This window comes from Vidua macroura, chromosome 1, assembly GCF_024509145.1.
Source record: "Vidua macroura isolate BioBank_ID:100142 chromosome 1, ASM2450914v1, whole genome shotgun sequence".
NCBI classification, from domain to species: Eukaryota; Metazoa; Chordata; class Aves; order Passeriformes; family Viduidae; genus Vidua; species Vidua macroura.
In genome coordinates, this window is record NC_071571.1 from 132,837,709 (window position 1) to 132,864,231 (window position 26,523).

General features: G+C 36.0%; 1 protein-coding gene across 4 annotated transcripts in view; it reads left to right on the forward strand.

Annotated features, from left to right (window-relative positions):
- Positions 1-26,523, forward strand: part of VPS13B (vacuolar protein sorting 13 homolog B) — a 429,427-nt gene that overhangs the window by 336,029 nt on the left and 66,875 nt on the right. For all 4 annotated transcript variants that reach the window (XM_053998051.1, XM_053998068.1, XM_053998077.1 and 1 more), the window contains 3 exons: positions 10,289-10,488; positions 13,055-13,262; positions 13,609-13,793. In XM_053998051.1, the coding sequence (XP_053854026.1) occupies positions 10,289-10,488; positions 13,055-13,262; positions 13,609-13,793 (593 nt within the window). The remainder of the gene's footprint in view (positions 1-10,288; positions 10,489-13,054; positions 13,263-13,608; positions 13,794-26,523) is intronic.

The window sequence follows — 26,523 nt, forward strand, 5'->3', positions numbered from 1 at the left end:
CTATAACCAGAAAATTAGTAGACATCAACAGATGCTTTTCATATTTTTTTCCAGTTAAAAATGTTTTATCTCTGTAAAAAGAAAAATACATCTGCATGAGGTTTTGCATACTGTTGTGATGGTGCAATAAATTACGTTCTAATTAGAGCAAAAGACACACTTCCACAAAACTGATTGAAATTGTCAAAAAATCTTTTAAGAAATTGCTTGGAGGTTTTTTTTACAGTTGTTGATCTGAATTTAAAGTGCTGGTAGAAACCAAGGTGGAAATTACAACTTCAGGAGAGAAGATAAAATACTCAGTGGGGGGGAAATGGTTTTATAATCTTATGTTAAAAATCCTTTAGAAGAATACCACAGTTGCTAACTAGATTTGTTTTATTACTACAAAGAAATTATGCAAGCTAACCCAATTTTTAAAAGTTTTTAGCTGTGTCTTGAGAGGAAGGAGCATTTAAGTATCTCAGTTCTTCACTACTGTTCTTTTTATAAAAGGTTTTATAGATACACCTTTTGAGCTGAATAGGGTTAATGTCAAGTTTTTTTTAATAGAATGAAACTAATACATGAATACTTCCCTGTGTCTTTGATTTTACAGTCGAGTAACTATTGTGACCATCTGCAGCAGCTGCATTTTACGAATTATTTGCTGAACCAAGCTAAGCACAATGACAAAAGTAGTCATCTCAGATGTACTGTTAAAACAGAGGAAGAAAAAGGAGCATTGCTTGCCTTTTGTACAGTATGGCCATCTGCTGTACAGATGTTATTATATAGAATGACTTCAGATACAATAATTGTAGAAAATTTTCATTAAAACCTCAACAATTTGCACTTGTTTACTTGAATCTGCATAACTCCCCAGTGAGACAACACAATACGCTTGGGGTTTCTTTGGTTCTCACTAGCTTACTCTTTGATCCTTTTTGATGTGCTGACTTTAATAAACATAGTTAAAAACACTATTCAAAAACATCATGGAAAAAAACTACAAAGGAACAATTACAGCAGTAGAAACTACTCTAATCCCTTACTTACGCAAGCTATTTTTAGTGAAATCTGGTTTTTTACACGTTTTATGTGGCAGTGTTTTATAAACAGTGTAAACGACCCCTTTTCCAGATGAGTTTTAATGCAGGAGATGAAGTTGTTTTGTAAGGAATCCTATTTGCAAGAATATATATTGTCGGCGTTTTCCCTCCCTTATAGGGGGAAAATAAAAGTGCATGACCTTGTGTATTGCTTTCATTTCTTTTCAGCTGAAATTAAGAAGAAAGCTTGCTATCCAAATTTTTTTTAATTATCAGTTTTCCCTCTAGACTTTACTGTTTAATCATTGAAACTAAAGGCTTTCTAGTTTCATTTTTCTTCTTAATTTCTTTGAAACTAAAAAATTATAGCTTCTGAAAAACAGAGGGGGTAATTAGTTGAATGATTTCACTTCTAGCAAACTCAATTATAACTGTTGAACACTCACATTGCAATTGGATCAAACTAAAACACCTTTATTTCTATATATCCTGCTGCGCTGTTGTACAAACCTAAACTTTTAGTGTGTCAAGGGACTTCATCTTTTGGACATTTTTCAGGTTTTAGTACAACAGTTACTTATAACAACATGGTTACTATTTCTGTTAGAATACTTATGTTCCCCTCTGTATTCATGTTTAAATACTCACTATTTTGGTTTTAGTAAAGTAATACTGTTGTAGACTCTATTGCAGTGTAGTGGCATAAAAAGAAGAAATAATAAAACAAAACAAAATCCCTTTTCAAAAAAAATTACTTTAAAAGAGGCTACCATTATAGTTTTCCTGATGCCCTTAAGGGTAGGACTTTGTGATACCTATGTTCAATAAAACAATTATCTCGAGTTATTTTATATTTTGTGGCTTGGAGTTACAACTTAAAATTTGTACCCTTTTTTTTGAATACCAAATACTTAGCTTGGCAGCTTATTTGTATTGTTGATGAAAACCCCAACTCCAGGAACTGCTGTTAGACCTGGTTCAGTGGTTTTTGTCCTCTGAAGTAAGTGGCATCTTCCACAAATGCTTAGAACTGGAATTCCATGTACCCAGTCAGATCTGAGATCACTTGGTAGCCTGCTTGAGGTGTGTGACTCACTCCTTAACTGTCGCAGGGCATTAGAATTGACATAAGTTTTAGCAAGAAATACTAGAAAATAGAATGCAATTCTAAACATATGGCTTTCAGTTTAGGTTTGTAGTTGAAATTAGCACTACCTACCTGTCAAAAGAACAGATAAATTAAGAGAAGTTGAGGACCGTTCTTTCCCCAGAGTGAAAGACAGCAAGAAGCCTGGTAGCCTCTCAGTGGAGCCTTATTTTATTCTGGCTGGACACGGGAGGGAAGTCGTGCTGCTCAGTGTCCGAACTGAGAGAGTTACGGACATAAACTATTCCAAAGATCATACACAGAATTCCCCAGCCCTTTGTCCCATATGTAGAGATGATTACTTTAGCATATAAATAAGGGGGAAAAAATAAACACTAGTTGAGCCTATGGTAATTGCAAGTATTTTTACTAAACCTGAAAATAATTACATACTTGAGATACTTTACAGAACTTTCAGAAATTAAATGCAGATATGAATTGGTATAGCACAAAGACCAAACTTCAATTTGGAGTTAACTAACTCCCTTGAGAAAACTCTGCTAAGGCGTTGTCATAGCCTTTGGATGCTGCAGATATGCAAGTTAGCCCATGGGGAAATAAAACTTTAAATTAGATATGACTACCTAAAATAATATGCAGCAGTAACAAGCCATTTACAACACCCAGAAGGCGTTTGTTACTTTTAGAAAGAAATATAAACTCTTTCCAACACTTGAACAATAGGAAATTAATTCTCTGTCAGTGAAAGCCAGAGGACAAACTAAATATTTAAATGGCCACTGAGGACTGAGGTGGAAGTGCAGCTTGTAGACAGCTATACAAATCACTAACAAACCTTAATGAATATTGGGTGTGGGCATCAGGGTCCTGTCAGATTTGACACTGTGTCCCAAGTAGCTTAAACCCAACACTCAAGGAAAGGTGGAGACCTCATCAGGTCTCTAACATCTGGGATTTTATTTGTCATTTTGGCATATCCTGCAAGCGCAAAAGAAAGAGTAAAAGGGGATTATCCTGACAATGAAATGAGTTACTGAATCTTGTGATAATGAAAAGCAGAAGAATTCTAATTCCTTTCTATAGTCCCTGAGGTGGAGGTGCGTTTATAGTTCTGCAGGAGTATAATGTAGGAGGGAAGAACAGATGGCCTAAAATCCATGAAACAAGACACCATCTAATCCCAGGACTGAGTACCACTATTAATCCTGGTCAGATTCCCTACTGATACTTTGTAATAGGGTTCAGAATTGCTACTGATGAACTAGCACATTAACTTCAGAGAGTAAAAAAAAAAGACGGTGTGCACTAATTTTGTAGACCTGCATTTGCTATCTGAGTAACTCAGCTTTAAAAATATTTCTGATGAAATTTGATTCAGAACAAATATGGTTGGGTTTTTAATCTCTTCAGATTTTGTTGTGAAATTAATTACATATTTTTTACTACTGGAATTTCTTTTGATAGTGGCATCCAGTGTGTATGAGGCAGTAGTAGGTGATACAGTATTTACATGGAAGTAAATTTAATAGACTGTTTAAATTCATGAGACAATAGATATAACAGTGAAAGCTGGATGTTTTCTTTATACATTTTATGCTTTCTGTGATGTTCCTCTGGTTCAGTCTTCATTTTTCAGTGTGAGGTACAGCACACAGAGGTTAGACATTATTTCCAATTGTAGGGACCAGTTACTTAAGCTGTTTAAATTGTTGATATACTGACATGTTTCTTCTTTTTCCATGTCAAGAATATTTTTATGGGATGGAATCACTAGCTTGCTGCCCAGACAAAAGGTGCAGTTTCATAGGAAATTCAGGTTATTGTAGCCACACATTTCCACATACTGCCTTGTGCTAGCTCGGTTACTTAGGTAGCTGATCAATGGCTTTAGTCAGGGCACTCATTTCTCTGAAAACTTACCCAATACTAAAAAGTTTGCAGCAAGATTGACTCCTTCAGCTGGTTCACTGGACGGGTACACTTTAATGATTATGCTGGCACAAATGAGAATTCAGAGAAGTATGCAAATGAGGAAACATTGAAGGGAGAAGACTGGAATACGCCTGGACCTGGACTGTCCTTGATCCTCAGGAGCCACATTCCAAGAGTGCAGGGAAACCTGTTTGGTTTCTGTGGCCTGGGTGTATGTGTCGAACCTTGAACTTCCACAAGCATAATTGACTGGGTTAGAGAGGCCCAAATAGAGCTCAGCTGCTGCCAGGCACTATCTGCAGGATAGTTTATTTATAAAGAAAAGTTACCCTCTAGTTCATGGACGATTTAGTTTACTAAAGCAGTTAAAATTCACTGAATCAAGTGTTAGAGCCAGAGGAGCAAGACATCAAAGCTGTAACTGTAATTCAACTTTGTGGTGATTGTATTGGATACATTTTGAGTGGCATCCACTATTTTGTAATGCTTCATTTGCTGGACAACCATTCAGTGTCTGATTTTTCAGTTGTGCTATCTACAACTTTAAAGATCAGTGACATTTGTAGATACCAGCTATCTCCTGAAAATAAGCCAAAGTTTTCGACCAGCCACCTAAAATTAAGATGTGAAAATGCATAGATCTTTTTCTAAATTGAAGAACATCCTCATGTCCATCTGTAGAGCTGGAGTAAGAATTTTTAGCTGCTTTTCTGAAACCTGGTGTTATCTGAAAATAAGATGTTTATGATGAAAGAACCAAGTACTACTCACATCAATATAGCACTCACTTTTGAAAGCTGGGCTCACAGATGCAATATGAACACTATTTTTGTTGGTTTATATTATGCATTTTTCACCAATTGGAATAACATATGGCAATATGGAGCTTTACAAATATATTCTAAATTATTGTACTCCAAAGACAGCCTTGACCAATAATTAAAATCCCTTTGGATCTAAACTTTAATATGCCCTCTGTGATCAGGCATCACAAAATCCAAAATTACCAAATCACCAAGTGAATTGAGATTTTTCAGTTATTTAGTATGCAGTAGTGTAATGAACATGATGTACCTGCCCAGTTATTCTTTAAGGGAGATGAGCTCATTTCAAATAGATAACCATCTTTGACTTCTCTTCTGATTCATCACTGACCTGAACTCCATTTGAACCTTGTTAGACACAAAACAAGCAGGATTCCTGGCCTGAGCTATAAAATATAATTAAGCCCTTTTGAAATGATGTGTAAAAGAACATAGCTTTACCCCTACTATAACTACTACCACCACCACAACCAATAAAGTTAAATCAACCACTGCCTGTAATGGATTAAAATAATAAATGTTCCTGGATTTTAGTGTTTGAAGTACTTGAGGAAAACAGGCTCCCAGCAGCCAGTACTGCTGAATGCATGGGGACATTTATTAGTGATGAATTCAAGGGTTTGGCCTGTTTAAGATCATTACTTTCTGTTTACCGTGTGTTACACATCTCATGTTTTTACAGAGCCCATATGTGTCTCAATGTAATGCTGAAAAACTCTCTTTCACTAAAGAATAGCTAATTGGTAACATGTAAGTATTGTTCTCATGGGGAGAATGAACCATCATAAGATTCAGCTCAATACTAATGAGAAATCCAGTGCGGTCAGTGGATTGTTAACTAAATCTCTCCTGGAAAATTGTTCTTAAAATTGTTCTTTACTATGCTTTGCCATTTGTTTGCTACTGCTGTTTCCAGACTTGAGTAAATTGGCTGGCTCTTAAATTAACTGTAGTATTTCCCCTGTAATTATTTTCACAGCTTTGTTACCCTTTCTTCTCAGAAGATGGTTTGTCAAGGATACTTGTCAACAGAGCATTGTAACTGTAGTGTAACCACCCTGTATGTGATGAATTTTCAGTTTTCTTAAGAGGAAAGAATTGTGTAGGTAGTTGTACCAATATATTACATATAATGGCACATTTGTCTTAATGTCAATGACAATATGAAAGTAGCTGCTGAAGTTACAAATTTGAAGAGTGAATGGTCAGAACCAAATATCACAGACTATCACTATAGTGGAAGGTAGTGAGGAAAACTGCTTGCTAATTGATCTTTAGCAGGAAGAGTGTATCTCTGCCACCTAGGCATGGAGGACCCATGGAGGAGCCTGGAGTTCTTCCTTCAGAGGGCACCACGATCCCTTGGGTGGGAAGACATTCGACAGGCTGCTGCTGGCAGTGAGACCACATGGCTCACATGCCTCTGAACCAGCGTGGCTGCATCTGTGCTCTTGCTTCTGAGCTGCCCAAACTCAGAAAAGCAATTTTCTTCATAGTGCTATTGTTTGTAGCAAAGCTACTGGCTTTTCAAAAGAGAGCTAAGTGCCATTTCAGTGCTACTTGCTACCTTTGTTAAAATACATGTTTTCTCATTTTCTTAATTCTCTTGTCCCCTATCGAAGTTTGCCAATTAAAATCGTGCTCTGTATTGCATTAGGTGACAGTGCAGTGAATCAAACAGCATTTGCAGCTAAGGAAGAGCAAATGCACTGGGATTAATAGAAGGAAAAAAGCTCCTTCTATATTTCTGCTTATTGCATTTGGAGTTGATTCCAATATCAACACTCAAATGTTTTTGAAAACAGAAGGTCCATGGTTTATGTCGAAACATTGTTAACCAGGAAGAACAAGTAGAGCTCTTTCTTAATACCTATATTGCTTAAACCCTGAGTGATTGTTACTGTAAGGCAGGGATTGTTTTTATATATTTGCTACAACTGCTGAAATGGGCCAGCTCTTTCTTTCTCTTTTCACACAAAAGGATTTATGCACACACGGCAGTTTAACAAGGATGAAGCCTCCTATTATTGACAAATGCTAATGCAACTCTACTATAATTATATATAAACCTTAATATAACTATGTGTAAAACTGTATTAGGGTACTCAGATTCTTTGAGATGTCTTTGAAAATCTCAGCATAAATCAAGTATATACTGACTAAAAAAAGATGTTAGAATATCAAAATAAATGTCTTTAGGTAAAATGTTTTCACTGTTTTGTTGTAATGATCTCCATCTTTCATTTTGGAGCCAGGTAGTTTCTTGAATATGACAAGCTAGCTATTTTTAAACCCTCCTACGTTATTTCCAACCATATAAAAATACCTGGATATTCCTTTTGAGCATATGTCATCATAAAAGTAATCCTTGCGATAGCACACAGAAGCCTGGTCTAAGTTCTCTTTTGCTCCATTAGTGTAGATGTGTTTTGTGGTGCTATTGTGTTTCTGGCTGGAGTCTGACAGGGGAGGGCTGGCAGCATTTTTTAAACGCTGTCCAAAGCAAGTGCTTCATATTTATTAGTCTCTTGGAGGAGTATTTTAAAAGTCATGAAACTATTTGTTCCTAAAAGTAAATTATTGCACGTACTGCAAAGTGCACTGGTGTTCATGAGCCATAATCCAAACAGCACAAGATAACTTCTACGTGTCACAGCAGTCATTTATGAAGACCTATTGCTTCTTTGTGCTGCCATCTCAAGTTCACGTCAAATGGAGACTTTGATTTAATCTATTGAAACTGAAGGCAGGACTTCCACAATAGAGGTTTGTGAGAGATGCATTGAAGGACTGACTGAAAATAATGTGTGGGATGGCAAAAACAAGGGAAAATTATTTTGCATCTTTACTTTTCTGAGGTGATTGCTTTAGTCATGGGAAAGCACTTCACAGACTGAACACATACTTTTAGGATTTCCATAGAAATAGTACCCTATTGGAACTTCTCTCAAACACAGACATCTCTTTACTTACTACTGCTTTTTAAGGTTTATGCATACTTGTTCTTCATTTCTTTTCTTTAAGCTTCCTCAAAACATCACTTCATGCAAGTTTGTCTAAATTCTCTCTGCATTGCAGTTTTTCTAACAATGAACAGTGGTTTTTTTTATACTGAATCACTTCATCCCTGAAAGGACATGTAGGTACAACTGCTAGAAGGGACAAGGGTGTGATTCTTGTTTGCACAAAAGCACTCTGGGTCACAGCAAGAAAAATAAAAATCTCTTCCTGAGTTCCTGAGCTTTTCCTGGTGTTTGTAGGACACAATCCATGGATGTGTCTTGTAATATTTCATGTATTGAAAACTAACCAACACTTCCTTATTCTTAATTGTTTCTTCATTTCTCATTGTTTGCTTAGCATTTGAGAAAGGCACTGCTGATTTTGAACCGGCAGTATTATGTGCTGAATGTTCAGTTCTGCTTCTAAGCTGTTGGATATTGTGTTTTCTTTGTACTTTGTGGAGCTGAGATGACAACACAAAGAGACTGCAAAGCATAATCCTTCCAAGTGTAATCCCAGTGAAAGAAAACATAAATAAAACCACTTGTATTCTGGCATTCCTTTTCCCCTTCTGTTATTTCTGCAACTTGGCACATATTCCAATAAAACTATAGGAAGAAATTTCTCGATATTGAAGGATTGTGCAATAGTTACCAAGAATTTCTTCTCTTTAAAATCAAAATTCCATATAGAAGATGAAAAAAAAAAAATTCCAGGCATTTTAGTGCCTCTTCTTGTAGCGCCTGTAATGTCGATGTGTGTTGATGCTACTTTTCTTGATTATAACTGAAATTCAGTGTCAAAAAGCACCTTAAACAGATCTGTCCTGTAAGCCTGTTACCCATGAGAGCAGATGCAGGATTTCAGAAGGCAGCCTAAATAAAAAACCCCAAAGTTAGAACTCCTTTTCCAGTCAGTGTCAACAGTCCTGTTGATTGGCATGGGACAAAGGTTTGTTTGAGCCCTTGATCATTCTTACTAAACTCCAGCTGCTCAAGGGAGAAATGGTTTAAGTTTGTTGTTCCTCCTCAGGCTGGACACAATTCAATGCCATTATTACTATGGGCACTGTTGGACCATCTTCCTAGTGTTTGCTGGCTTAAAAAAAAAAATGCAATGTATTTCCTTCCATTACAAAAAATAGTGCTTAGTATTATGAAACTGTAAGCCCCAGGATGCAGACGGACTTCTTCCTTGGATAGTAGGAGAGATTCATAGGAGAAGTTTTATTGCATGGATTCAAAACAGTGAGTTGTGTTTTGGGGGGATTTTCTACCAGCAAAGTTTTAAAAATATAAAATGAAACTGCACCTTGAAACACCTGTGTGTAAGCCTTAGGTGGTTTTTTTAATCTTTTGCCCTTTGTAAATGTCAAGTTTCATTAGAAAAATAAACTGTGTGCATGATAAAGTAGGGTGACATCCAACAGTCAGGGTGTTGAGTCCAAGTATTAGCACCAAAGGAGATAAAAGTTAAGCCAACCTCAGATATAGTGCTTTCCATGTAAATATACAAAAGAAATAGAGATATTAGGCATGGTTTATTTTATAAGCAGTGATTTGCAGTAAGTTAAATTTGCAAGAGCTGGGGTATTTCTAGATGATGTTTCTATCCTCAAAATGTTTGTCTTTAATGAGAGAATATAAGTTCTGTCATAAATGTAATCTGCCATTATCATTTTTAGGTTTTATGAAGCTCTGTAAAGTTCAAAAGGTTATGATATGAAAACTTTAAACTCTTTTCTCAGGAAATGTGCATTATGTATTTTGAGATAAGCATTTGTTTTGAATTATTTGAATTCAAACAGTACCCTTCTTCTCCTGCTAAGTACTCCTAAGTCTAGCAAGGTGCTATGCTCTAGTAATTAACCTGGACAAAAGCAGAAAGAACTGTTCAAAATCGCTATTTCCTATCAGTTTGAAATATAATCAAGTGAAGCAGATGTTCTTGTTCTTAACATACTTTTTTGAAAAAAAAATTCATAGTTTAATGAAAAATGTCTCTTTTCATAAACCTTAAAATACTCAGAACACAAAAAATCGTGTTTTGGCAAATGTTTCTTTTTAAGGAATATGGATGAGACATACCTGCTCTGTTATAGCAACATGGTATAAAGCCTGGCTGATAGTGTGGGAAGAGCAGTCTAAGTAAAAAAACCCAGGAAATTAAAAAAAATTACAGATCTCATTGCCCAGCTGTGATGTCCTTTCTTGGAGACAAGCGTGATTGTCCACACAAGTATTTCCATGAAAGTCAGTGGGACTACTTGCATGAGTAATGGCTTCTGGGCAGGGATCCCCAGGCTCATGGTAAAGTGAATTCAGGAAATGAGCACAAAAATGTTGGGAGAACAACTGCCAGTGGGATTAAATTTCTCTCTCTCCTTTTAGGAATCCATGGATCATCTTTAGTCCTTGACATAAAAGACTTCTTACTTAAAACAAGTCTCAAAGAAAGAGCGAAATCTCTGCTTGGCCCTTTTTGCTGCTCTGTTAATGTGGAAGCCAAGTGGTGTAAGCACAGTGGTGATCCTGGCCCAGAGCAATCTGTTCCAAAAATCTACATTGATTTGAGAGGAGGACTGCTACAGGTCTGTAAAAGATGCTTATGGTTGTGCTATTGAGCTGGACTGGCTTTGGATGATAGAGTTTTCAAAAATAAATTTCATTAAAGCCTTCGCATCCTATAACCAGTCGCTAGGTTGGGGATTTTTGCATGTTTGATTTGGGTGGTTTTTATTTTACCTTATAAAATAAGTATCTACTCGTTCATGTAAACTGTTGATCGAAAAATTGTGTACTGTGTTTTGGGTTTGATTTATTTTTTAAAAAAATACTGCTTAAACCCTGTATTGTAGCTGTATGTGTGTGTTCCTTAAAACTACTGGATCAAATTAATAACACTTAATATCTAGGGTCATGTTCTGATGGGTGTGTGTTTGTCCATTATCTACATGTCTGTAATGCCTAGGGGCAGCCCTAAGAAGTGCATATCTTTTCCTTTTAAACTTACACAAATTTCTCAGGGGAATAATTGCAAACTGTTGTTTGTAACAATTAATACTCAGTTTTCCATGCTATCCTCTCCTTTTTGGAAGTGCCCACAACTTGAAATGAGTCCAGGAAGCTTGGGAGTTCTTGAAATGAAAAATAGATTCCATGGGGCTTAAACAAGTGGGCTTCAAGATATGTCTTGTTTTAATTACTTTTATTATAGTATCTATACACACCAAATGTTTCAAAAGAAATGCATAAATCAAATATATAAAACATAAAAAGGAAATTTTGACATTTAATTGTGTCAGTAAGTTTTTTCCCAGAATTGGCATTAGAAGGTCTTAGAACCACAGCACTGGGAATAGGGTTAATCAGATAATACAAATTTAGAAAGCAATTTATCTTAATGAATAAATAAAGTCAGTTAGTTTCTTTGCTTCTCTTTTTATTTGTTCCTCACAGGTTCTTGGCTGACTACCTAAATGTGTTGGTAATAAAATGCTTACTTTTTTCCAAAATTTTGGGTTTTGAGAAGTACCAAAAAAAAAAAAAAATCTATAATTCTCAGAAAGCCATTTATTATTAGAGTTAATAGGGACAATTAGCTTTTGCAGAAGATAATTAAGTGTTTGGTCTGGCAGAATAGATTTGAGAATGCTGACAAAATCATTAGCAGTTCTGTTTCAAATTTATTTATGAGTAGTGATTTTACCAGCTCTAAACATGACCTCACCTATCACTGTTAATTTGTATTGCATCAGAACATTGAGAGCTTATGTAAAATCACTGTCTCATCTCTGAATCTAGTAGTAGGAGTTCCATGCCCTGGAGTTCCTCCTCTGCAGTGGGGACCTGGGGCCTCTGGGATTGGCTTAAGGTGACAGAGAGGTCCTTTGAGGTGGTGCTAGAGTAGGTGTGGGACCCCAAGACCAGAGGTACTCCAGAAGCCACAGTGGAGATGTGCTAAATTCAGGGGGTACCTGCCTAGGCTGGGAATGTTTAGCTCAGGACTGGCTGTGGCTGTGTTTCAAGAGGGTCTTGGTTTTTTCTGTGGGCTTACTTGTAGATGCAGGGCAAGAAAAAACCTGCCTTCTTGGCAGCTGCACTACCTTCAGTTTATCTTTATCTACCTTTACCTTTATCTTTTGTTTTTCTCACATTTGAAAATTGGTATTCTGCCACTGAAAAAATTTGCAGTACTCTTTATGTGCATACCTGACTTGTTTACTTCACTCACAACCTTACCATGACTTTTAAGTTACAGTCTGGGCATTTTGATTTCATCCCACACTGGTTCCAAGTCTAATTTCTGTATTGCTAGTTGTTTCTTTGTCTTCTATGTTGCTTCAAGACCTGCTTCTGCACATGAAGTCTAAAGTACTTGTTCCCATTAATACAATTCTCTCAAACAGGAGCTTGATTTGAAAAAAGCAGCAATGCTTGTCAAAACTGGGAGAAAGGAATGCCTTCTTGCCTTTTATTTTGCTACACAGTGTGCAAAACTTCTGGACTTTGCATGCCAAATTTTATTAGATATTTTTCTGTATTTCTGTTTTAAATTTCAGAAAACTTTGAACTTTTAAACCTCACTTGAACGACTTACAGAACATCTAATTAATATACTTAAATTTTGTGCTTAAAATTATCTTTTTGTGCTTAAGATGGTCTTCTGCGTCACATTCTTTGCTGTGTCACTAAGTTTTAAATGTATTCTGGAATTCCAGTTTTGGAGTAACAAGCTCTTTGAAGAGTTTAAACTTTGTATCTCTAAGGGGTTTTTGTCATGTCTTAAACTGAGAAGCCTGTGACCAGTCCTAGCATTATGTACAGTTCTTGAATATAACATTTAAGATCTGTGGTCTTCCAGGCAGCATCACTATGAATTGTTAAATGGTAGGAATTAATGTTTTCCTTCAGATAATGAAAAGAACACATTTGACACATGGTTTTGTAAGGATATTTTGTTGCTTCTGTCCTTTATTTTAAAATTAAGAATGCTTGCAAGCAATTAAGGTGTAAGTAGAGCAGACTCAAAGCCATATAAAGTTCCTGTTGTTTTGGGGAGGTGGTTTTGCCTTCAAAAATGGCTGAATATTTGTGTGTAATTTTTTCATCTTTTCTCTCTCTCTCTCTCTCTCTCTTATTTTTTTCTTTTTAAAGGTTTTCTGGGGTCAAGAGCATTTGAACTGTTTAATTCTTCTCCAGGAGCTTCTGTGGCAGTACCTGACTGAAAAGGGCAGTGTAGAGACATTGATACCTGAACGTATACACCCAACTTGTTTTTCTGAGGAAAGGAATCAGGCCTCAAAACCTGAGCATACCTCAGATGATCTCAGAACGGGCCTCTTCCAGTATATACAAGATGCAGGTAAGAAGGATATAATTTTGGCTCTATGTTTTCTTCCCTTTTTTCTAGATTATAAAGTAAAAATAGTAGTAACCTATTAGACATTACTTGCCTCTTACAATGAATAACTATATTTTTTGGAAAAGCAGTTGAAAAGACATCTGCTAGAATTAAAAAAAAATACTTTAAGAGTCTTTTTTTATTTCTTTCCATTAATCTGTAATGTTTTAAAAGTCAGGGAAATTGCTTTTTTATTTTCTCTCCTTTTGATCCCAAGGGATTTCTTTTTAATCACTTTGGTTTCATAAACCAGCATGTTTCTTTCTAGAAATTATATAACAGATTATAGCTTTCTTTCATTTGACAGAAGCACAAAAGCTGCCCAGTGCCTATGAAGTTGTGTTTTACAATGAAACCGAGGATAGTCCAGGAATGATGCTGTGGAGATATCCAGAACCCAGAGTGCTCACTCTTGTAAAAATTAACCCTGTTCCTTTTAATACCACGGAAGACCCAGATATTAGCACTGCTGACCTTGGAGATGTTCTTCAGGTGGGTAATGAGTTTTCTACTTTCAGTAACAAATGAAAATGTTACTGCTGTAAAGTGAAAGTTTTCAAACTCAGATTTATTAAAAACGAGCACAAAACAAATGTCAGGAGCTCTATAAAACCAATATGAGGTACATTGCACAGCTTGAGCATATCTTTAGTTTCAAAACTACTTGTATAAACCTTTTACCCACTTACCTAAACCTTTTACCCACTTACCTCTGCAGTTTTTATGTTGCAAAATAAGCTATAGCCAAGTTTACCAGGTTTAGTTTGTGAGCATACAGTTTTTATTCTTTCTTTTTATGGTTTCATCCATCAGTCTTTGCATAAAGACTTCATCTGGTTTGAAACTGAAACATGTGAGGAAAGACCTGGTTTGAAATTTCCAAGATCTAGTGGAATCATTGAAGTAAAAGCTCCAATCTGGCTGTTCTCTCCTGTTTCTCTGATGGCAGATGCTGCACTGCTCCTAGTAAGGTCCACAGGGTAGAGGGAAGGGTCTGTTTTCTCTCATTTTACCTTGGGAGGGTTGAAGTGGACGGTGCAGTTTGACTGTGTAAGATCATGGAACTTCTTTTTGAAGGAAGGCTGGGTGCTGCAGTCTCCATGCCCCAAAAATAGGCCATACCTCAAAATTACACTGATCCTTAATGTGCTGGAATTTTTGCTTTCTAATGAGTGCAACTGAGTCATTACATTTTCTCCTGTCTAGTATAATTCTTTTTAAATTCACTTATTCCTTGCATACATATTTTGATTTTAGCTCCATTTTAATTCTGGTAATCTCTGTTTGCCTTTTGTATTACAAATTGGACCTGTCATTTTTTTTTTAAATTTCAATCTGGTTGTTAATCAGAATAGTGTTGTGAGTCAAGGGAAATAAATATTTCCCAGTTCTTCCTATTTGTTCAAAACTGTTGAATTATATTTCATTATTGCTGTGATGTTAAAAATTGCTTTTAAAATTGAATTATTCACCAATATGCTTTGAGTTATGAATAAGTAGGATAATCTTCCTCAGATAAATGGTATAATGTTATTACCATGCACATACTGTTGGTGAGATCATGTAAGTGTCCTGCCAATTTCTTTGCCCTCTAGACTGCCAAATGTCAACTTCTTTCAGTTACATGAAAATTAAAATTAAATGGAAAAAAATCAGCTCCACTTGGCATGAGGTTTGAATCAAAGATCAAAATTGTGTTATTGTAGGCTGTCTTGAAGACCTATTAGGTTGCTATGAAAGCCAGCATTTTGCCTCCTTTCAGGCTGGTATTTTTGGAGCACAGCACACCAAGGTTTTGGTTTAATTACATTACACTCCCATTATAGATAACAGACATCATAAACCATTATGTATGTGCTTGTGGAACAATATGACCCTGTCCAAGGGGAATATCAGTTCTTCTTCAAGTGGGCATACACAGCTGGACTTTTAGTAGCACACAGGTTCTGCTTTGTGCTTCCATACGACAATGAAGAGAAGAGAAGAGAAGAGAAGAGAAGAGAAGAGAAGAGAAGAGAAGAGAAGAGAAGAGAAGAGAAGAGAAGAGAAGAGAAGAGAAGAGAAGAGAAGAGAAGAGAAGAGAAGAGAAGAGAAGAGAAGAGAAGAGAAGAGAAGAGAAGAGAAGAGAAGAGAAGAGAAGAGAAGATCCAGCTCACTGTAGTTGCCTCAGAGAATGAGAAGCGCTCTGCTACCAGAGGTCAGGTTCTGTCAGCTTCTACTGGTGTTCATGTAATTCTTCAGATTTCTACCACTAGAGAAAATATAAAGATATCAGCCAAATTAGAGGACATTTAGTCAAAAATTCTGCTTTGGGCACATGATGTGCAGAAATGCCTACGAGAAGATCCACGCTTTGGTTGTAGGCCATTAATTCTGGTAGTAACTGTTGCCTGGCTCAAGGTGGCGATTTATCACATTTTCCAGAAATGGCCATACACCTGATGAACAGCCAATTTAAACATGGGCAGTGTGCTTTGTTTATTAGTCTAACAGAGGTATGTAGGTTGAATAAGTAATACAGAATCAATTTTTAATTTCTTTAGGTAAATTGATTTACTAAATACTTTTATCAAACTTCAGATTCTAATTTAAGTTAATCATGAGGCCTTTCATCAGCTCCACTTTTTCTCTGTGTGGATACATGTTAATTAATATACTGTGGATTTAGTGCGTACAGAAAATTCATTAAATACAAAGAGAAAAAAGATTCAGTTCTTGAAATTAAGCATTAGAGGAACATCTGCAAGCCAAAGACTCTAGCTTTTTTGAAAAAAAAAAAAAAAAAAAAAAAAAGATCTAAATTTAAAACCAATAATGATACCAAGCTATATTAAAATATACTTTGCTATATTAAAATATACTTTAAAAACTTTCCCAGGATTGTGGATATGTTCAAATGCAAAGAGGACCCATAATGTCCCCAGCTGTGTTACCAATCTCCCTTAATCCTCTACTTCACAAAGATACAGTCAAAAGTGCCCTTCTGTAGTCTGTCGTGAATTTTGCATGTTTTTTTCTTGAAGTTTTCCAGTTGCATGTTCTTTCTTTCTGAGTAAGCTGCTATGACATTTCATCTAGCTTTCTGACTTTGTTAAACTTTTAGCATAATGTTTTAATCATGGGTAGGTTTTAGAACTCTCTGTTTTTATTGCTATTATTCAAATTCCTGGAACTTGCAAAAGCTTCACCATAAAGAGAATTTTTCTGAATATTGAAGGTGCGTGTTATCTGGTACAGCCAAAGGATAGAGAACAGCTTCAGATTATAAGAGTTGTATGAACTATATTGTTTCTGTTGATCCTTGCCTTGCTGCTATTTCTAAATTGCCCCAAGAGCTGTTTTCTTGTGCTTTACCTTGTGTTGTTGCAAAAGGAAGCAGTTTCACAGGTCAAGTTTGTAATACTTTGTTTTTACAGTCCAAACATTGTTGTTTTTATTTGTGGGGAGAACAGGAAGAACTGATGTCTCTGCCATGGCATACCATGTGGCATTTCTTCAGCAGTTTGAAATAGAGCTTGGATCTAATAGTTTGAAGGAAGTGAGAATCCTAGGTCCAACTGCAAGAAATTGCAGTAGGATTATATTTCTTTGAGGAGGTAGAAACTATCTAAATTTGTTTTCTTACCTGTTTAACAGACATGGCAAACTCTATATAATCCTAAAGCCCCTATTGTCCCATTTTCACATGTTGTAAATGTCCTTTGGCTCTATGTGATTTACCATTCTTTCAGATAACTAGTATTTGAGGAAACACCTTTCAGAGGTGAAAAATGGTATTGATGTGAGAATCATATGCCCACCTCAGGACTAGAGGGAAGTCCAAACTTGGAAAATTTTCACAAATTTTTTTCAAAAGGTAAAAAGCAAGATGAAGTAGCAATTCCATTATTTTTAAAATATTGAAGATTGATATATTGTTAAGTCAAAAAAAAAGGGATACTCTCTGAGAATTTTTCCATTATAACAGATGAAACTTAAATCATTCAAGTAGACTGATAGTAAGAGGAAGTCTTGTGGTGTTATCTTGTGGTTAAAGAGGAGCAACTTCAAAAGCCTGTTTTATTCTGTGCTTTAAAAAAGACATGTATGTCTTTTGTTCATTTTCACAAAACCAGAGAGAAAAAATCTACTGATCTTCTCCAGAAATTTAGTTACTACTACATCTAGGTCACTTTCATGTGCAGATAATTCCTGTAATAAAAACCATGCAGGTTTATAAATTTGTCTTAGTGAGTATTCATATGTGAAGACTTAAGGCATGCCACAGTTTCCCAGTTTAACATTAAACTATATTCTATAAGGCAATCAGCTCATCATTATGAGCCAAAGGTCTTCTAATTACTCTGTGATGGTCTTGTGTTGTGGCAGTTGAAGTTGGCATCTGTGGGCAGTGATGATTCTCATTCCTATGAAATCTGACCATGAAATGTCTTTTACCAAGAAATTTTAAACATGTTAATAGCCTTCAAGCAGATTTTGGTTTAGAATGTATGTTGAAATGTGTCCTGCAGAGATATCAGAATTGTAGAAGATACATGAGCACCTCTAGGTGCACCAAGAATGGGCTGGACAGTCTCAGTTTCAGAGTAAGGGCTTCATAGTGTCTCTCTTCATCTCCTAAATGATGAGGACATTGGTGTGATCTGGCTACTAGGACAGCTGAAAGAGAATTTATGGCAATTTTCTCCATCCTGATTGTTCTGGTTGCCTTGAAAGAATGGCGTTAGGATGAAAGCAGTAAGAGCAATTTCTGATTTCAGACAATAGTTTATTATTATGCAGATAATTCCACTGCCCCAGAACACAAAGAATAATTGAAGAATATATAACATCGTAACAAATACCTGTATTTCAGAACTGTTTTGTGGTGCTAAATTCAACTGTGTTTTTACAGTTCCTTGGATCTGTCAGGTCCCTATCTGAGAAAGGACAAGTCATCTTCACTTCTGTGATATTTTTAAAATTCAAAAGAGGGAAAGCAGGGGAAAAAAAGCAGAGAAAAAAAAATGTTACTGATTCAGTAGTGACTTTCAAATTGTGCAGATACAATATGAAGCTAGCTACATTTAGATATTTAACCTCAAAGAAAGTTCTGTTGAATATTTGTGCTGTGGGGCTTAGAACTTTACTTGCACTGTGTGTCTAGTTTCCCCAAAGTCTTCCTGTGTCTTCCTGCAGTCTTGAGAATCTCAGATTTATGTTTATCTTTGCCTGTGATGTTGTTATACTTTTCTGATGTAATCTGGCTTATATTTTTATATCATTTATCTTTACCAAGAACAAGGTTGACAGGTTTAGGTTGGCAGGGGAGAGAGTAAAGATTGGGTGGGGCTCACCAAGGTAGGAAAACAGTTCATATGCCATCAGGGAAATACTCTGCTTTTCTGTACAGGCAGGTGAAAAGGACACACAAATTATCTCCTGTACAGCTGGAGGCCTGTTTTTATCTAGTGAACCTTTTACAGAGATTCTCATTTATTGTCATTCCATTGTAGAGTTATCTTTCCAATGAGAGGTGTTGCTGGCACTGCCCCATATCTCAAACAAAAGCTATGTATTGTCACAAAAGCATTTACCCAAGTGGCATGGATTTAAAAGCAGGAGAAAAACAGATTTATCCAATCAAAGTAATCATACAATGTGTCGCGTTCCAGATTCTGAGTTATCTGATTTAGTTAAGATGCATCACTAACACAGACTTAAAATTCTTTCTCCTGGATTGTCATCCAGTGGGAGATGCAAGCTGTTAAACAAAAGAAAGATAAACTACAGCATTTGCTTATTTCTCCATATGAAGTTAAAATTAAATATCTGCTGATCTATAACCTGACAGGTTTTTGTATTTGAGGATGTTTCCCTTGTGTACCTGCCAAGATTCCTATTGCACGCACGTGTAGTCAGCATTATAACAGCTGATGAAACGATGAATGTGTGCTGAGGTCTCCTTTTTTGGCCTTTCTTCTTTATATAGGGTCCTAAGATACAGAGCATAGTTTAGAAAAGTGGTGATTAAATTAACCAAAGCTCAAGGTCTACTGAAGAAAATTTTAGGGCAGTGAGTATAGTTCTGAGGTTGCAAGGGCTTAACTGGGATTTAATAAGAAAAGACTACGTAAATAAAACCACTGTGGTAAAATTCACACAGAGCATTTCCAAAGGTGGTGAAATCTTTTTTAGGAGAACATAAAATATTTCCAACTTCAAAGGGCAGGGATTCAAAAAATTGTCTGTTAACATTGCCTTACATGCATGTGCTATTTAAATAAAGCATTTGCAAACTTGCTAGTCTGGAATCTGATTTTTTTCAACACTGTCATCCAATAAATAGTCATATTCTAACACCTTGTGGCTGTTTAAACAGTGGCTTAAGGAAGCATGAGCTTAAGAATGACTGACATTAGACCTACTGTAAGTCATTATTCCAGGAAGGATTTGACATGACAGTCAACAGGAAAAGAATTATGATCGATGTCAAAGACATTCATTTTTCCTTTTAACAGAGAATACCTCATTTTTGGCTGACTCTGCTTCCCTTTTACTTTTCATTCCCTGTTGGGGCTAAAATATTCAGCTGGGCATTTGAGAGTCTGGGAAAAGTGCTTTCTGGGAAACCACAAATTTTTGATTTATTTCTTATATTCCCAAAGCAACAACTAGTTTGGAAATCCAGATGATTTGTGCGTGACAGGTTAGTGATTTAAGTTCACAGTGTTACGAGATAATTAGCTGTAAAGTTCAACCATGCTTCTTGATAAACCTGTTGGTTTGCAAGTTATTGAATCTACTGCCACACAGTTCAGTACTGTCTTCAAATAATGGGACTTTTAGATGGATGAAGAAATAATTTGTCTGGCTGTTGTGAATTGCTCAGAAGGCAAATTTGGTGTTTTGTCTGCTTTTAAAGCTTACGTTTCTTGTTAATTCTACCTTTGGATGTTATTCAAAATTACTGTATTAGTCATACTACTACTATATAAAGATTCTATACAGTGTTTTTATTATTTCTCTACTTTGTGAAAAGCCGCAACAAACTTGAAAAGAAGCAATTATTACTGAACATACCTGATCATAAACTAGAAGCGTAACAAATGCCATTTATTCTAATGTAGGAACCTCTTTCTCAGCAGTAGATGCGGTGTTTCTGTTTGTGCAGGAGCACAAAAATGGGTGCAGGTCATCTTGTAAACAGCTGGTCTGTGTAAGAGGCCTGTAGGTTTGCTTGTAGCTTGAGCCACTTACACTTCAGATGATCTGCGGGCGAGCAGATTTTCTGATCTGAGTTTTGCACATGTTTTCCAAAGTTAAGACTCTGGCTATTAATTATAAGTATTGTCTTCATTTTCTTGCAAGTAAGGAAATAGGGACTAAAGAAGTTTGAGTCTTAAGCAGATGTTGAAACAGAGCCTGTTCTCTTAGGGAATTCCAGCTTTAAATATTATTTGTGAACTTCCTTGCCTGAGAGTAGGATTATCTCAGACTTTACTATTTTGTTACTGGTTTGTGTGTGTATAATCTTAATTATTTTGCTGTGTGATCTTAGTGTTCCCTGCATCAAGATGAGACTGTATCGTTTGTCCTAGAGTTTCCCTGTGCAGTCTGCAGGGAGTTAAGCGTAACTTGTTGGGAATGTTAATGGAAGTTGTGTATAATTTGCCTGTGCATCACAGTGAAATTTACCCTTAGGGGCTACTGAGCCAGTGAAAATTCTGCTGGGTGCCAAAGCACTGACGGAACCATCAGATTATCTTAATGACAGATTTATACTCTCCCTGTGTTCTGTACTCTTCCGATTTTGTGATTGTGATTTATGAAACTTTGCGAACCCAAGTCCTTCCGGCTGTACACTGACTTTGTGGTGCTTCTCATAGGAGTCAGACTTTACTGTGGTGAGAATGTGTGGTCAAAGTAGCTCATATACTGAAAATTATAAGGTACATTTTGTGTTAATAGACTGCTAACCTCAGTGGTCAGAGGTGACTACATTTCAACGTCATAATGCGTGTGTTATTAATAAATATTGAAGCCTAGAAAATTAAAAACCTTAAATGAAATGTGGAAGATAGTTCCTGTATGAGAAAGAGACAATAAAGGGTGTTGAAAGAAGTAGGTGAGTCCCTAACGTGAGATCTCCAATCTGTATACTTTTGTTTCTCGATACCTGAAACAATACATTAAGATCTAATTAATTTAAGAAATATTGGTACTTTTGCTGTTCAAAAGGCAAGTGATCATCACATCAACTCACTCTCACGGTGAATGACAATTAGTAGAAAAGTATGACACTTAGCAGTACATAATTTTCCTGTTTAAAGTTCTGCAGAAATCTCAGTTACAGCTCAGCACTATTCTGTGCTTTCTTAAAAAAAAAGCTGTTAGTGTGTTTAGAGTAATTTTTCCATAGTGAAAAAAGTCAGTATCTGTGACAGATTACATTACTCCACACACCTGCATTTGCTCTGAACCTGCTAGCCTGATAAATTGATAAGTTGGTCATATGTTGTTTTAAAAAGGCAAAGAACATAGTTCCTAATAAAAGAATGCTACATATTTCTTCTAAAAGGTTAAAAAGCATTTCTCAGGGCTCTTAAATTACCATATTCTGATACCAGGGGAAAATAAAACCTGGGCTTAGAGTCGTGTTTGTACTTAGAGGGCTTTCCGGACAGGAAGGCAATCTTGATGCAATTCAGTAAGCCACAATACCAGTGGGGCATTACAGGTGAAAAAATTGCAGCTGTACCCCTCACCACAATGTATTACAACTGTACAGTGGAATATTTCCTGTACAGAAATAGGGCTTGGTTAACTTTGTTTCCCAAGAGTAGATCACATTAAAATGTTATAAAATCATGATTTCCTGCATTTGAATACTTGTGGTTTCTCAACTGGTTCCAATATTACAAAAGGTTTTTTTATAGCTTCTATTAGTTGAAGATGTATAGAAGCTTTTTTCCGAAGTCAGCTAAAAGGAAGTTATGTATTTTTAAAGAACAACTTTTCTCAGAAGACAAGAGTTTTCTTTCACATCTCTTCATTACAACTCTATTTGATATTTATTTTATAAACTGCAGGACAGATGTAAATTTAAATAAAATGAAATAAATACACTAATAGGACTATTAGTATGTATGTTTAATGGAGTTGAAAGAGCCATGGTGTATCTTATTACTCAGATAGCCAAATAGTAGTTATTTTCATTAGTCAGCCAAAGACTTCACTATAGATAAAGGAAAAAAATAAATTAAGGAGATATTGCATATAAATTTTAGAGTATTTGTAATTTAAATGTCCTAGCTTTAGAACCAAATTTATTTTTGAAAAAATTCAAAGAGAAGTCAAACAATTCTGTGAAGAAATTGTATGACATAATTTTGAAAAACATCTCCAGTTGGGGTGTCTGACTATTTCGGAGTGTTGAAAATAGAGAGTGTACCATAGTGGAATAAATTCTACTGCCTGAAATACATAGATATTTCAGTTCAAACTGCTGTCAAAGTGCAGAAAACTGAAATGAAAATACAAAGGAAGCTGAGGTGGGTGGGACAGCAAATACTTCATACAACTAAATAATTTTAATCCTAGTACTACTGCTAATCCTGAAACTACTTATACAACGCTATATTTTTACCCCACTGTGAGCCATCTCTCTTTTTTTGGTGGTTTGTTTGTTTGGTTTTTTCCTTCATGAAATGGGGTATTGGTGGTCTGTAGCTGTGCCAGGAAAGTCTGTTTTCTACACAGATACGATACAATCTTAGCTCTGAGGAAGGTTAAAAAATATTATCTAACAGTCAAGTGGTTTGTAGCATGATTTCACACGGTCAATCACACAAGATACACTGGAATGTGGATGTTGAAGTATCCTACATTTGCCCAAAATGTAGGTGTTCCACTGGTCAGATTGAACTGGGTATGTTGTGTGAACCAGGCATATTATAAAGTTCTATTCTATTTAATATTATTTTTCTTTTCAGCATATTTTCTACATATTATATTATTTTTCTGCAGAGTTCTTTTGCTAGTTTTATATAAATAATACTTCAAAATCAAATTTAAAAGTAATGTTCCTGGTAGTTATTGCCAAGACTTTTTTTTCTTATAAAAATGTGCATAAAACTTTTTATTTCCTGCTACTGCAACTTCTGTTCACCTAATGAGAGAATTATATTTTTAAGACAGTTGGCCCTAAACCAGTAAAATATCTTAATAAAAGAATAGCTTTATTACAGAGCATTCTGTTTATTCATGCTCAGGAAGCTGAAGTCAAAATTGCAGTCTGGGCTGGTGTCTGACTCAGAGTTCTAGTTTGTGTTGTGTTCTGTCTCATTCACTGAGGTGGCCCTGCTTGGAAGAGATAAAACACACACACACTTCCTGTCTTCTGTGTGCATTTTTTTCTGCAGTAGTTGTTTCTGGACCAAGAATAGCTTAATTTCCAAGAGGAAGCGCCCACGATCTGAGGGACTGAGAGTCAAGAAATGAAAATATCTCCTGTAAAAGCTTCTTTTCTAGCAAATATATCAATCAAAAGGAAGCATCACTGAAAGAAACATTAGGCACCCAGCTGTTAATATCTATCTTTCTTACTCAACTGGACAAGATGAATTTTGCAGGCTAAGAGATCTGCATGTATTTAGTTTTAAAGTTCATTTTTTTTATACTGAGTTTTAAAATCATATGTATCAGTATTTAATACTGAAGGCATAATACTTTTATACAGCCTTCATTCAACAACTCCAAAGAAGTAGGCTGATGGCTGTAGCTTTTTCCTGCAGACAAAAAGATGTTTATGGAAAGATGGGATTAGTTAAGAAATTGAGATATTTTAATTATTTCACTCCTAGCTGGAAATTATGTCCATGTCTGAGACCTGTTAGCATTCTGACAAAATGTATATTGAATAATAGGTATGATCATTTATGGTAACATGGCAGGTTGTGGAAGTCCGCTGATGTTGGCTCTCTGCTCAGCTGTAGAAATGTATCTGTAGACAGATAAGTGGTGTGCACCCAGCACTTTTCAAGTCCAAATTAGCCAAGAAGCCTAAAGCTGGGAGGATAACATCAGCTCACAGGAAAATATAGAAGCACATTGTCATCTTGAAATCCTTTAAAAAGCACTTAGGGATTGACACTCTTCTCTCTATCAAGTCTTAATATTACACATAATCACTAGTGGGAATAAGGAGTACCTGTAAAACACAAGGATGAAATTAATAACACAGCATTAACAGAGTGTGTAGCATTTCTTGACCCCCTAGTTTCCAAGTAGGACTTAAATTATTCTGGTACTGATAATGTGTGACACAATATATGATGAATAAGAAAAAACACAATCACATTGTAGTGCTTTAGTGGGAGGACCTCATGTTGGTTATTAACATTATACTGTCTTGCTGATAGGTTAACAAGTTTGAAGGAAATTACTTGAAGTATGCAGGATTTTAAGAGGATTTTCAGGTTTCTCATTGTTTGGCCTTCTTTTTTTTTTTTTTTTTTTTTTTTTTTGACAGGGAGGAGAGATGTGTATGTTGGAGGTTTCAGCTCTGCTCAAATTAGAGATGTTTTTCATATTTGCTAGTGTAATATACGTGAAAATTTTTGTCTTAAAATAGAGTGAAATGAGATTCAGAGAAAACAGGAATCTGCTCTCTTCTAACTAAAAAGATTTTTGCTCCAAGGCAACTATTTCTGAACAGTTGTTTGTTTGTGCCATGTACTTTGCCAGTACACCATCTCCCTTCTTCTTCCAAACACTGCCTTGCCATTTTCAGATCTCCAGTGTCTACAGTTCACAGCAGAAAAAAGAAAAAGGAGCAGCCTTCAATTTCTCTGCTTAGAGTTTGGGCTGTTTCATACAGCTTTTCATTTCTGCTTCTAACCTCTGTTGTTAAACAGAGATGCTGCTGAAAAATAGAGCATTTGACTGTGGTTTTCCTCCCTACTGCCATAATCATCCTTCTAAATAAGTGTGTTTGCCACAGTGTGTGGTTTTCTAGCAAAATGGAGCTTGGAGATTCTTGATTAAATCTGAGCTCATGGTTAAATAATACGTTCATGGACACTTAAGTGACAGGTGAATATAACCATTGCAATTAAGACTGCCTTTGAGAGCTATGGAAGAAGACAAAAAGGTGCAGGGAAGTGTCTGCTGGAGAACCAAGCTTGTTGTTTAGCAAAAAAATTAAATAGGTTTTATTTGTGTTTGCTTTTATAGAGGCAGCCCTAGTGGTCACATTTTCTAACAGGTAACAATTACATGAAGTATAGCTTAGGTTTTATTCAAATATTTTGAGGTAAAAGCACCATACTTAATTTGACACGTGGGGAATTTTTTTGTTGCAGCTAGTTCACTTATTCCCACTGCTAATGACTCAGTTCTGGCATTATGACCCCTTTCCAGGCTTTCACAACTATTATTTTTGGCAGCTGATATTGCCCAGAGCTACCATCTTTCCTTAAACTTATCCAGATCAGGCATTAGTAATAAACCCCCTAGAAAAAATAAAGCTAGATATGTAGAAATCAAAGATTCTAAGTCAACTAAGTCTTTTGCAAGCTTCTGACTAGAAAGCTTACAGTTTGTGTAGTTCCAAAGCATGAGCTGTATTTTGTATAGGATATCACATAATGTGTGTCCTTGATTTCTTATCTCTAATGCGCAGATGACACTTTGAAACATACTGTCTCTTGCTCTGGTAGATTTCTTGACGTATTACAACATAGTTAGAAAAAATTGTAAACAAAATAAAGAGGAATAATCTTTTCTACTTGCTGACTAGTCTGCATTAACTGTTCAGTGATGTTTTTTCTGGCTACTCATACTGCTGAGTTCAGCAATCATTCCTGTGCCTTTCCAAATTTTTCATAATTTCACTTTAGATGTTGTCATGCACTATACAGAATCACAGGATGGGTACAGCTGGAAGGGTCCACACTGGATCCTCTGGTCCAGCCTCCCTATTCAAGGAGGGTCATCCCAGAGCACATGGCACAGGATTGCTTCCAGGTGGTTCTTGAATATCCCCAGCGGGACTCTACAATCTCTCTGAGTCATCCACACAATAAAGTTCTTCCTCATACTCAGATGAAACTTCCACTATGTTAGTTTGTACCACAGACCACAGCTTGAAGATGAGTTACCAAGTTATTACTTCTTTGTGGCATAATTGTTTTCATCATTTTACTTTGCCATCTTTTCCTCAAGAGGAGTTTCAATACAT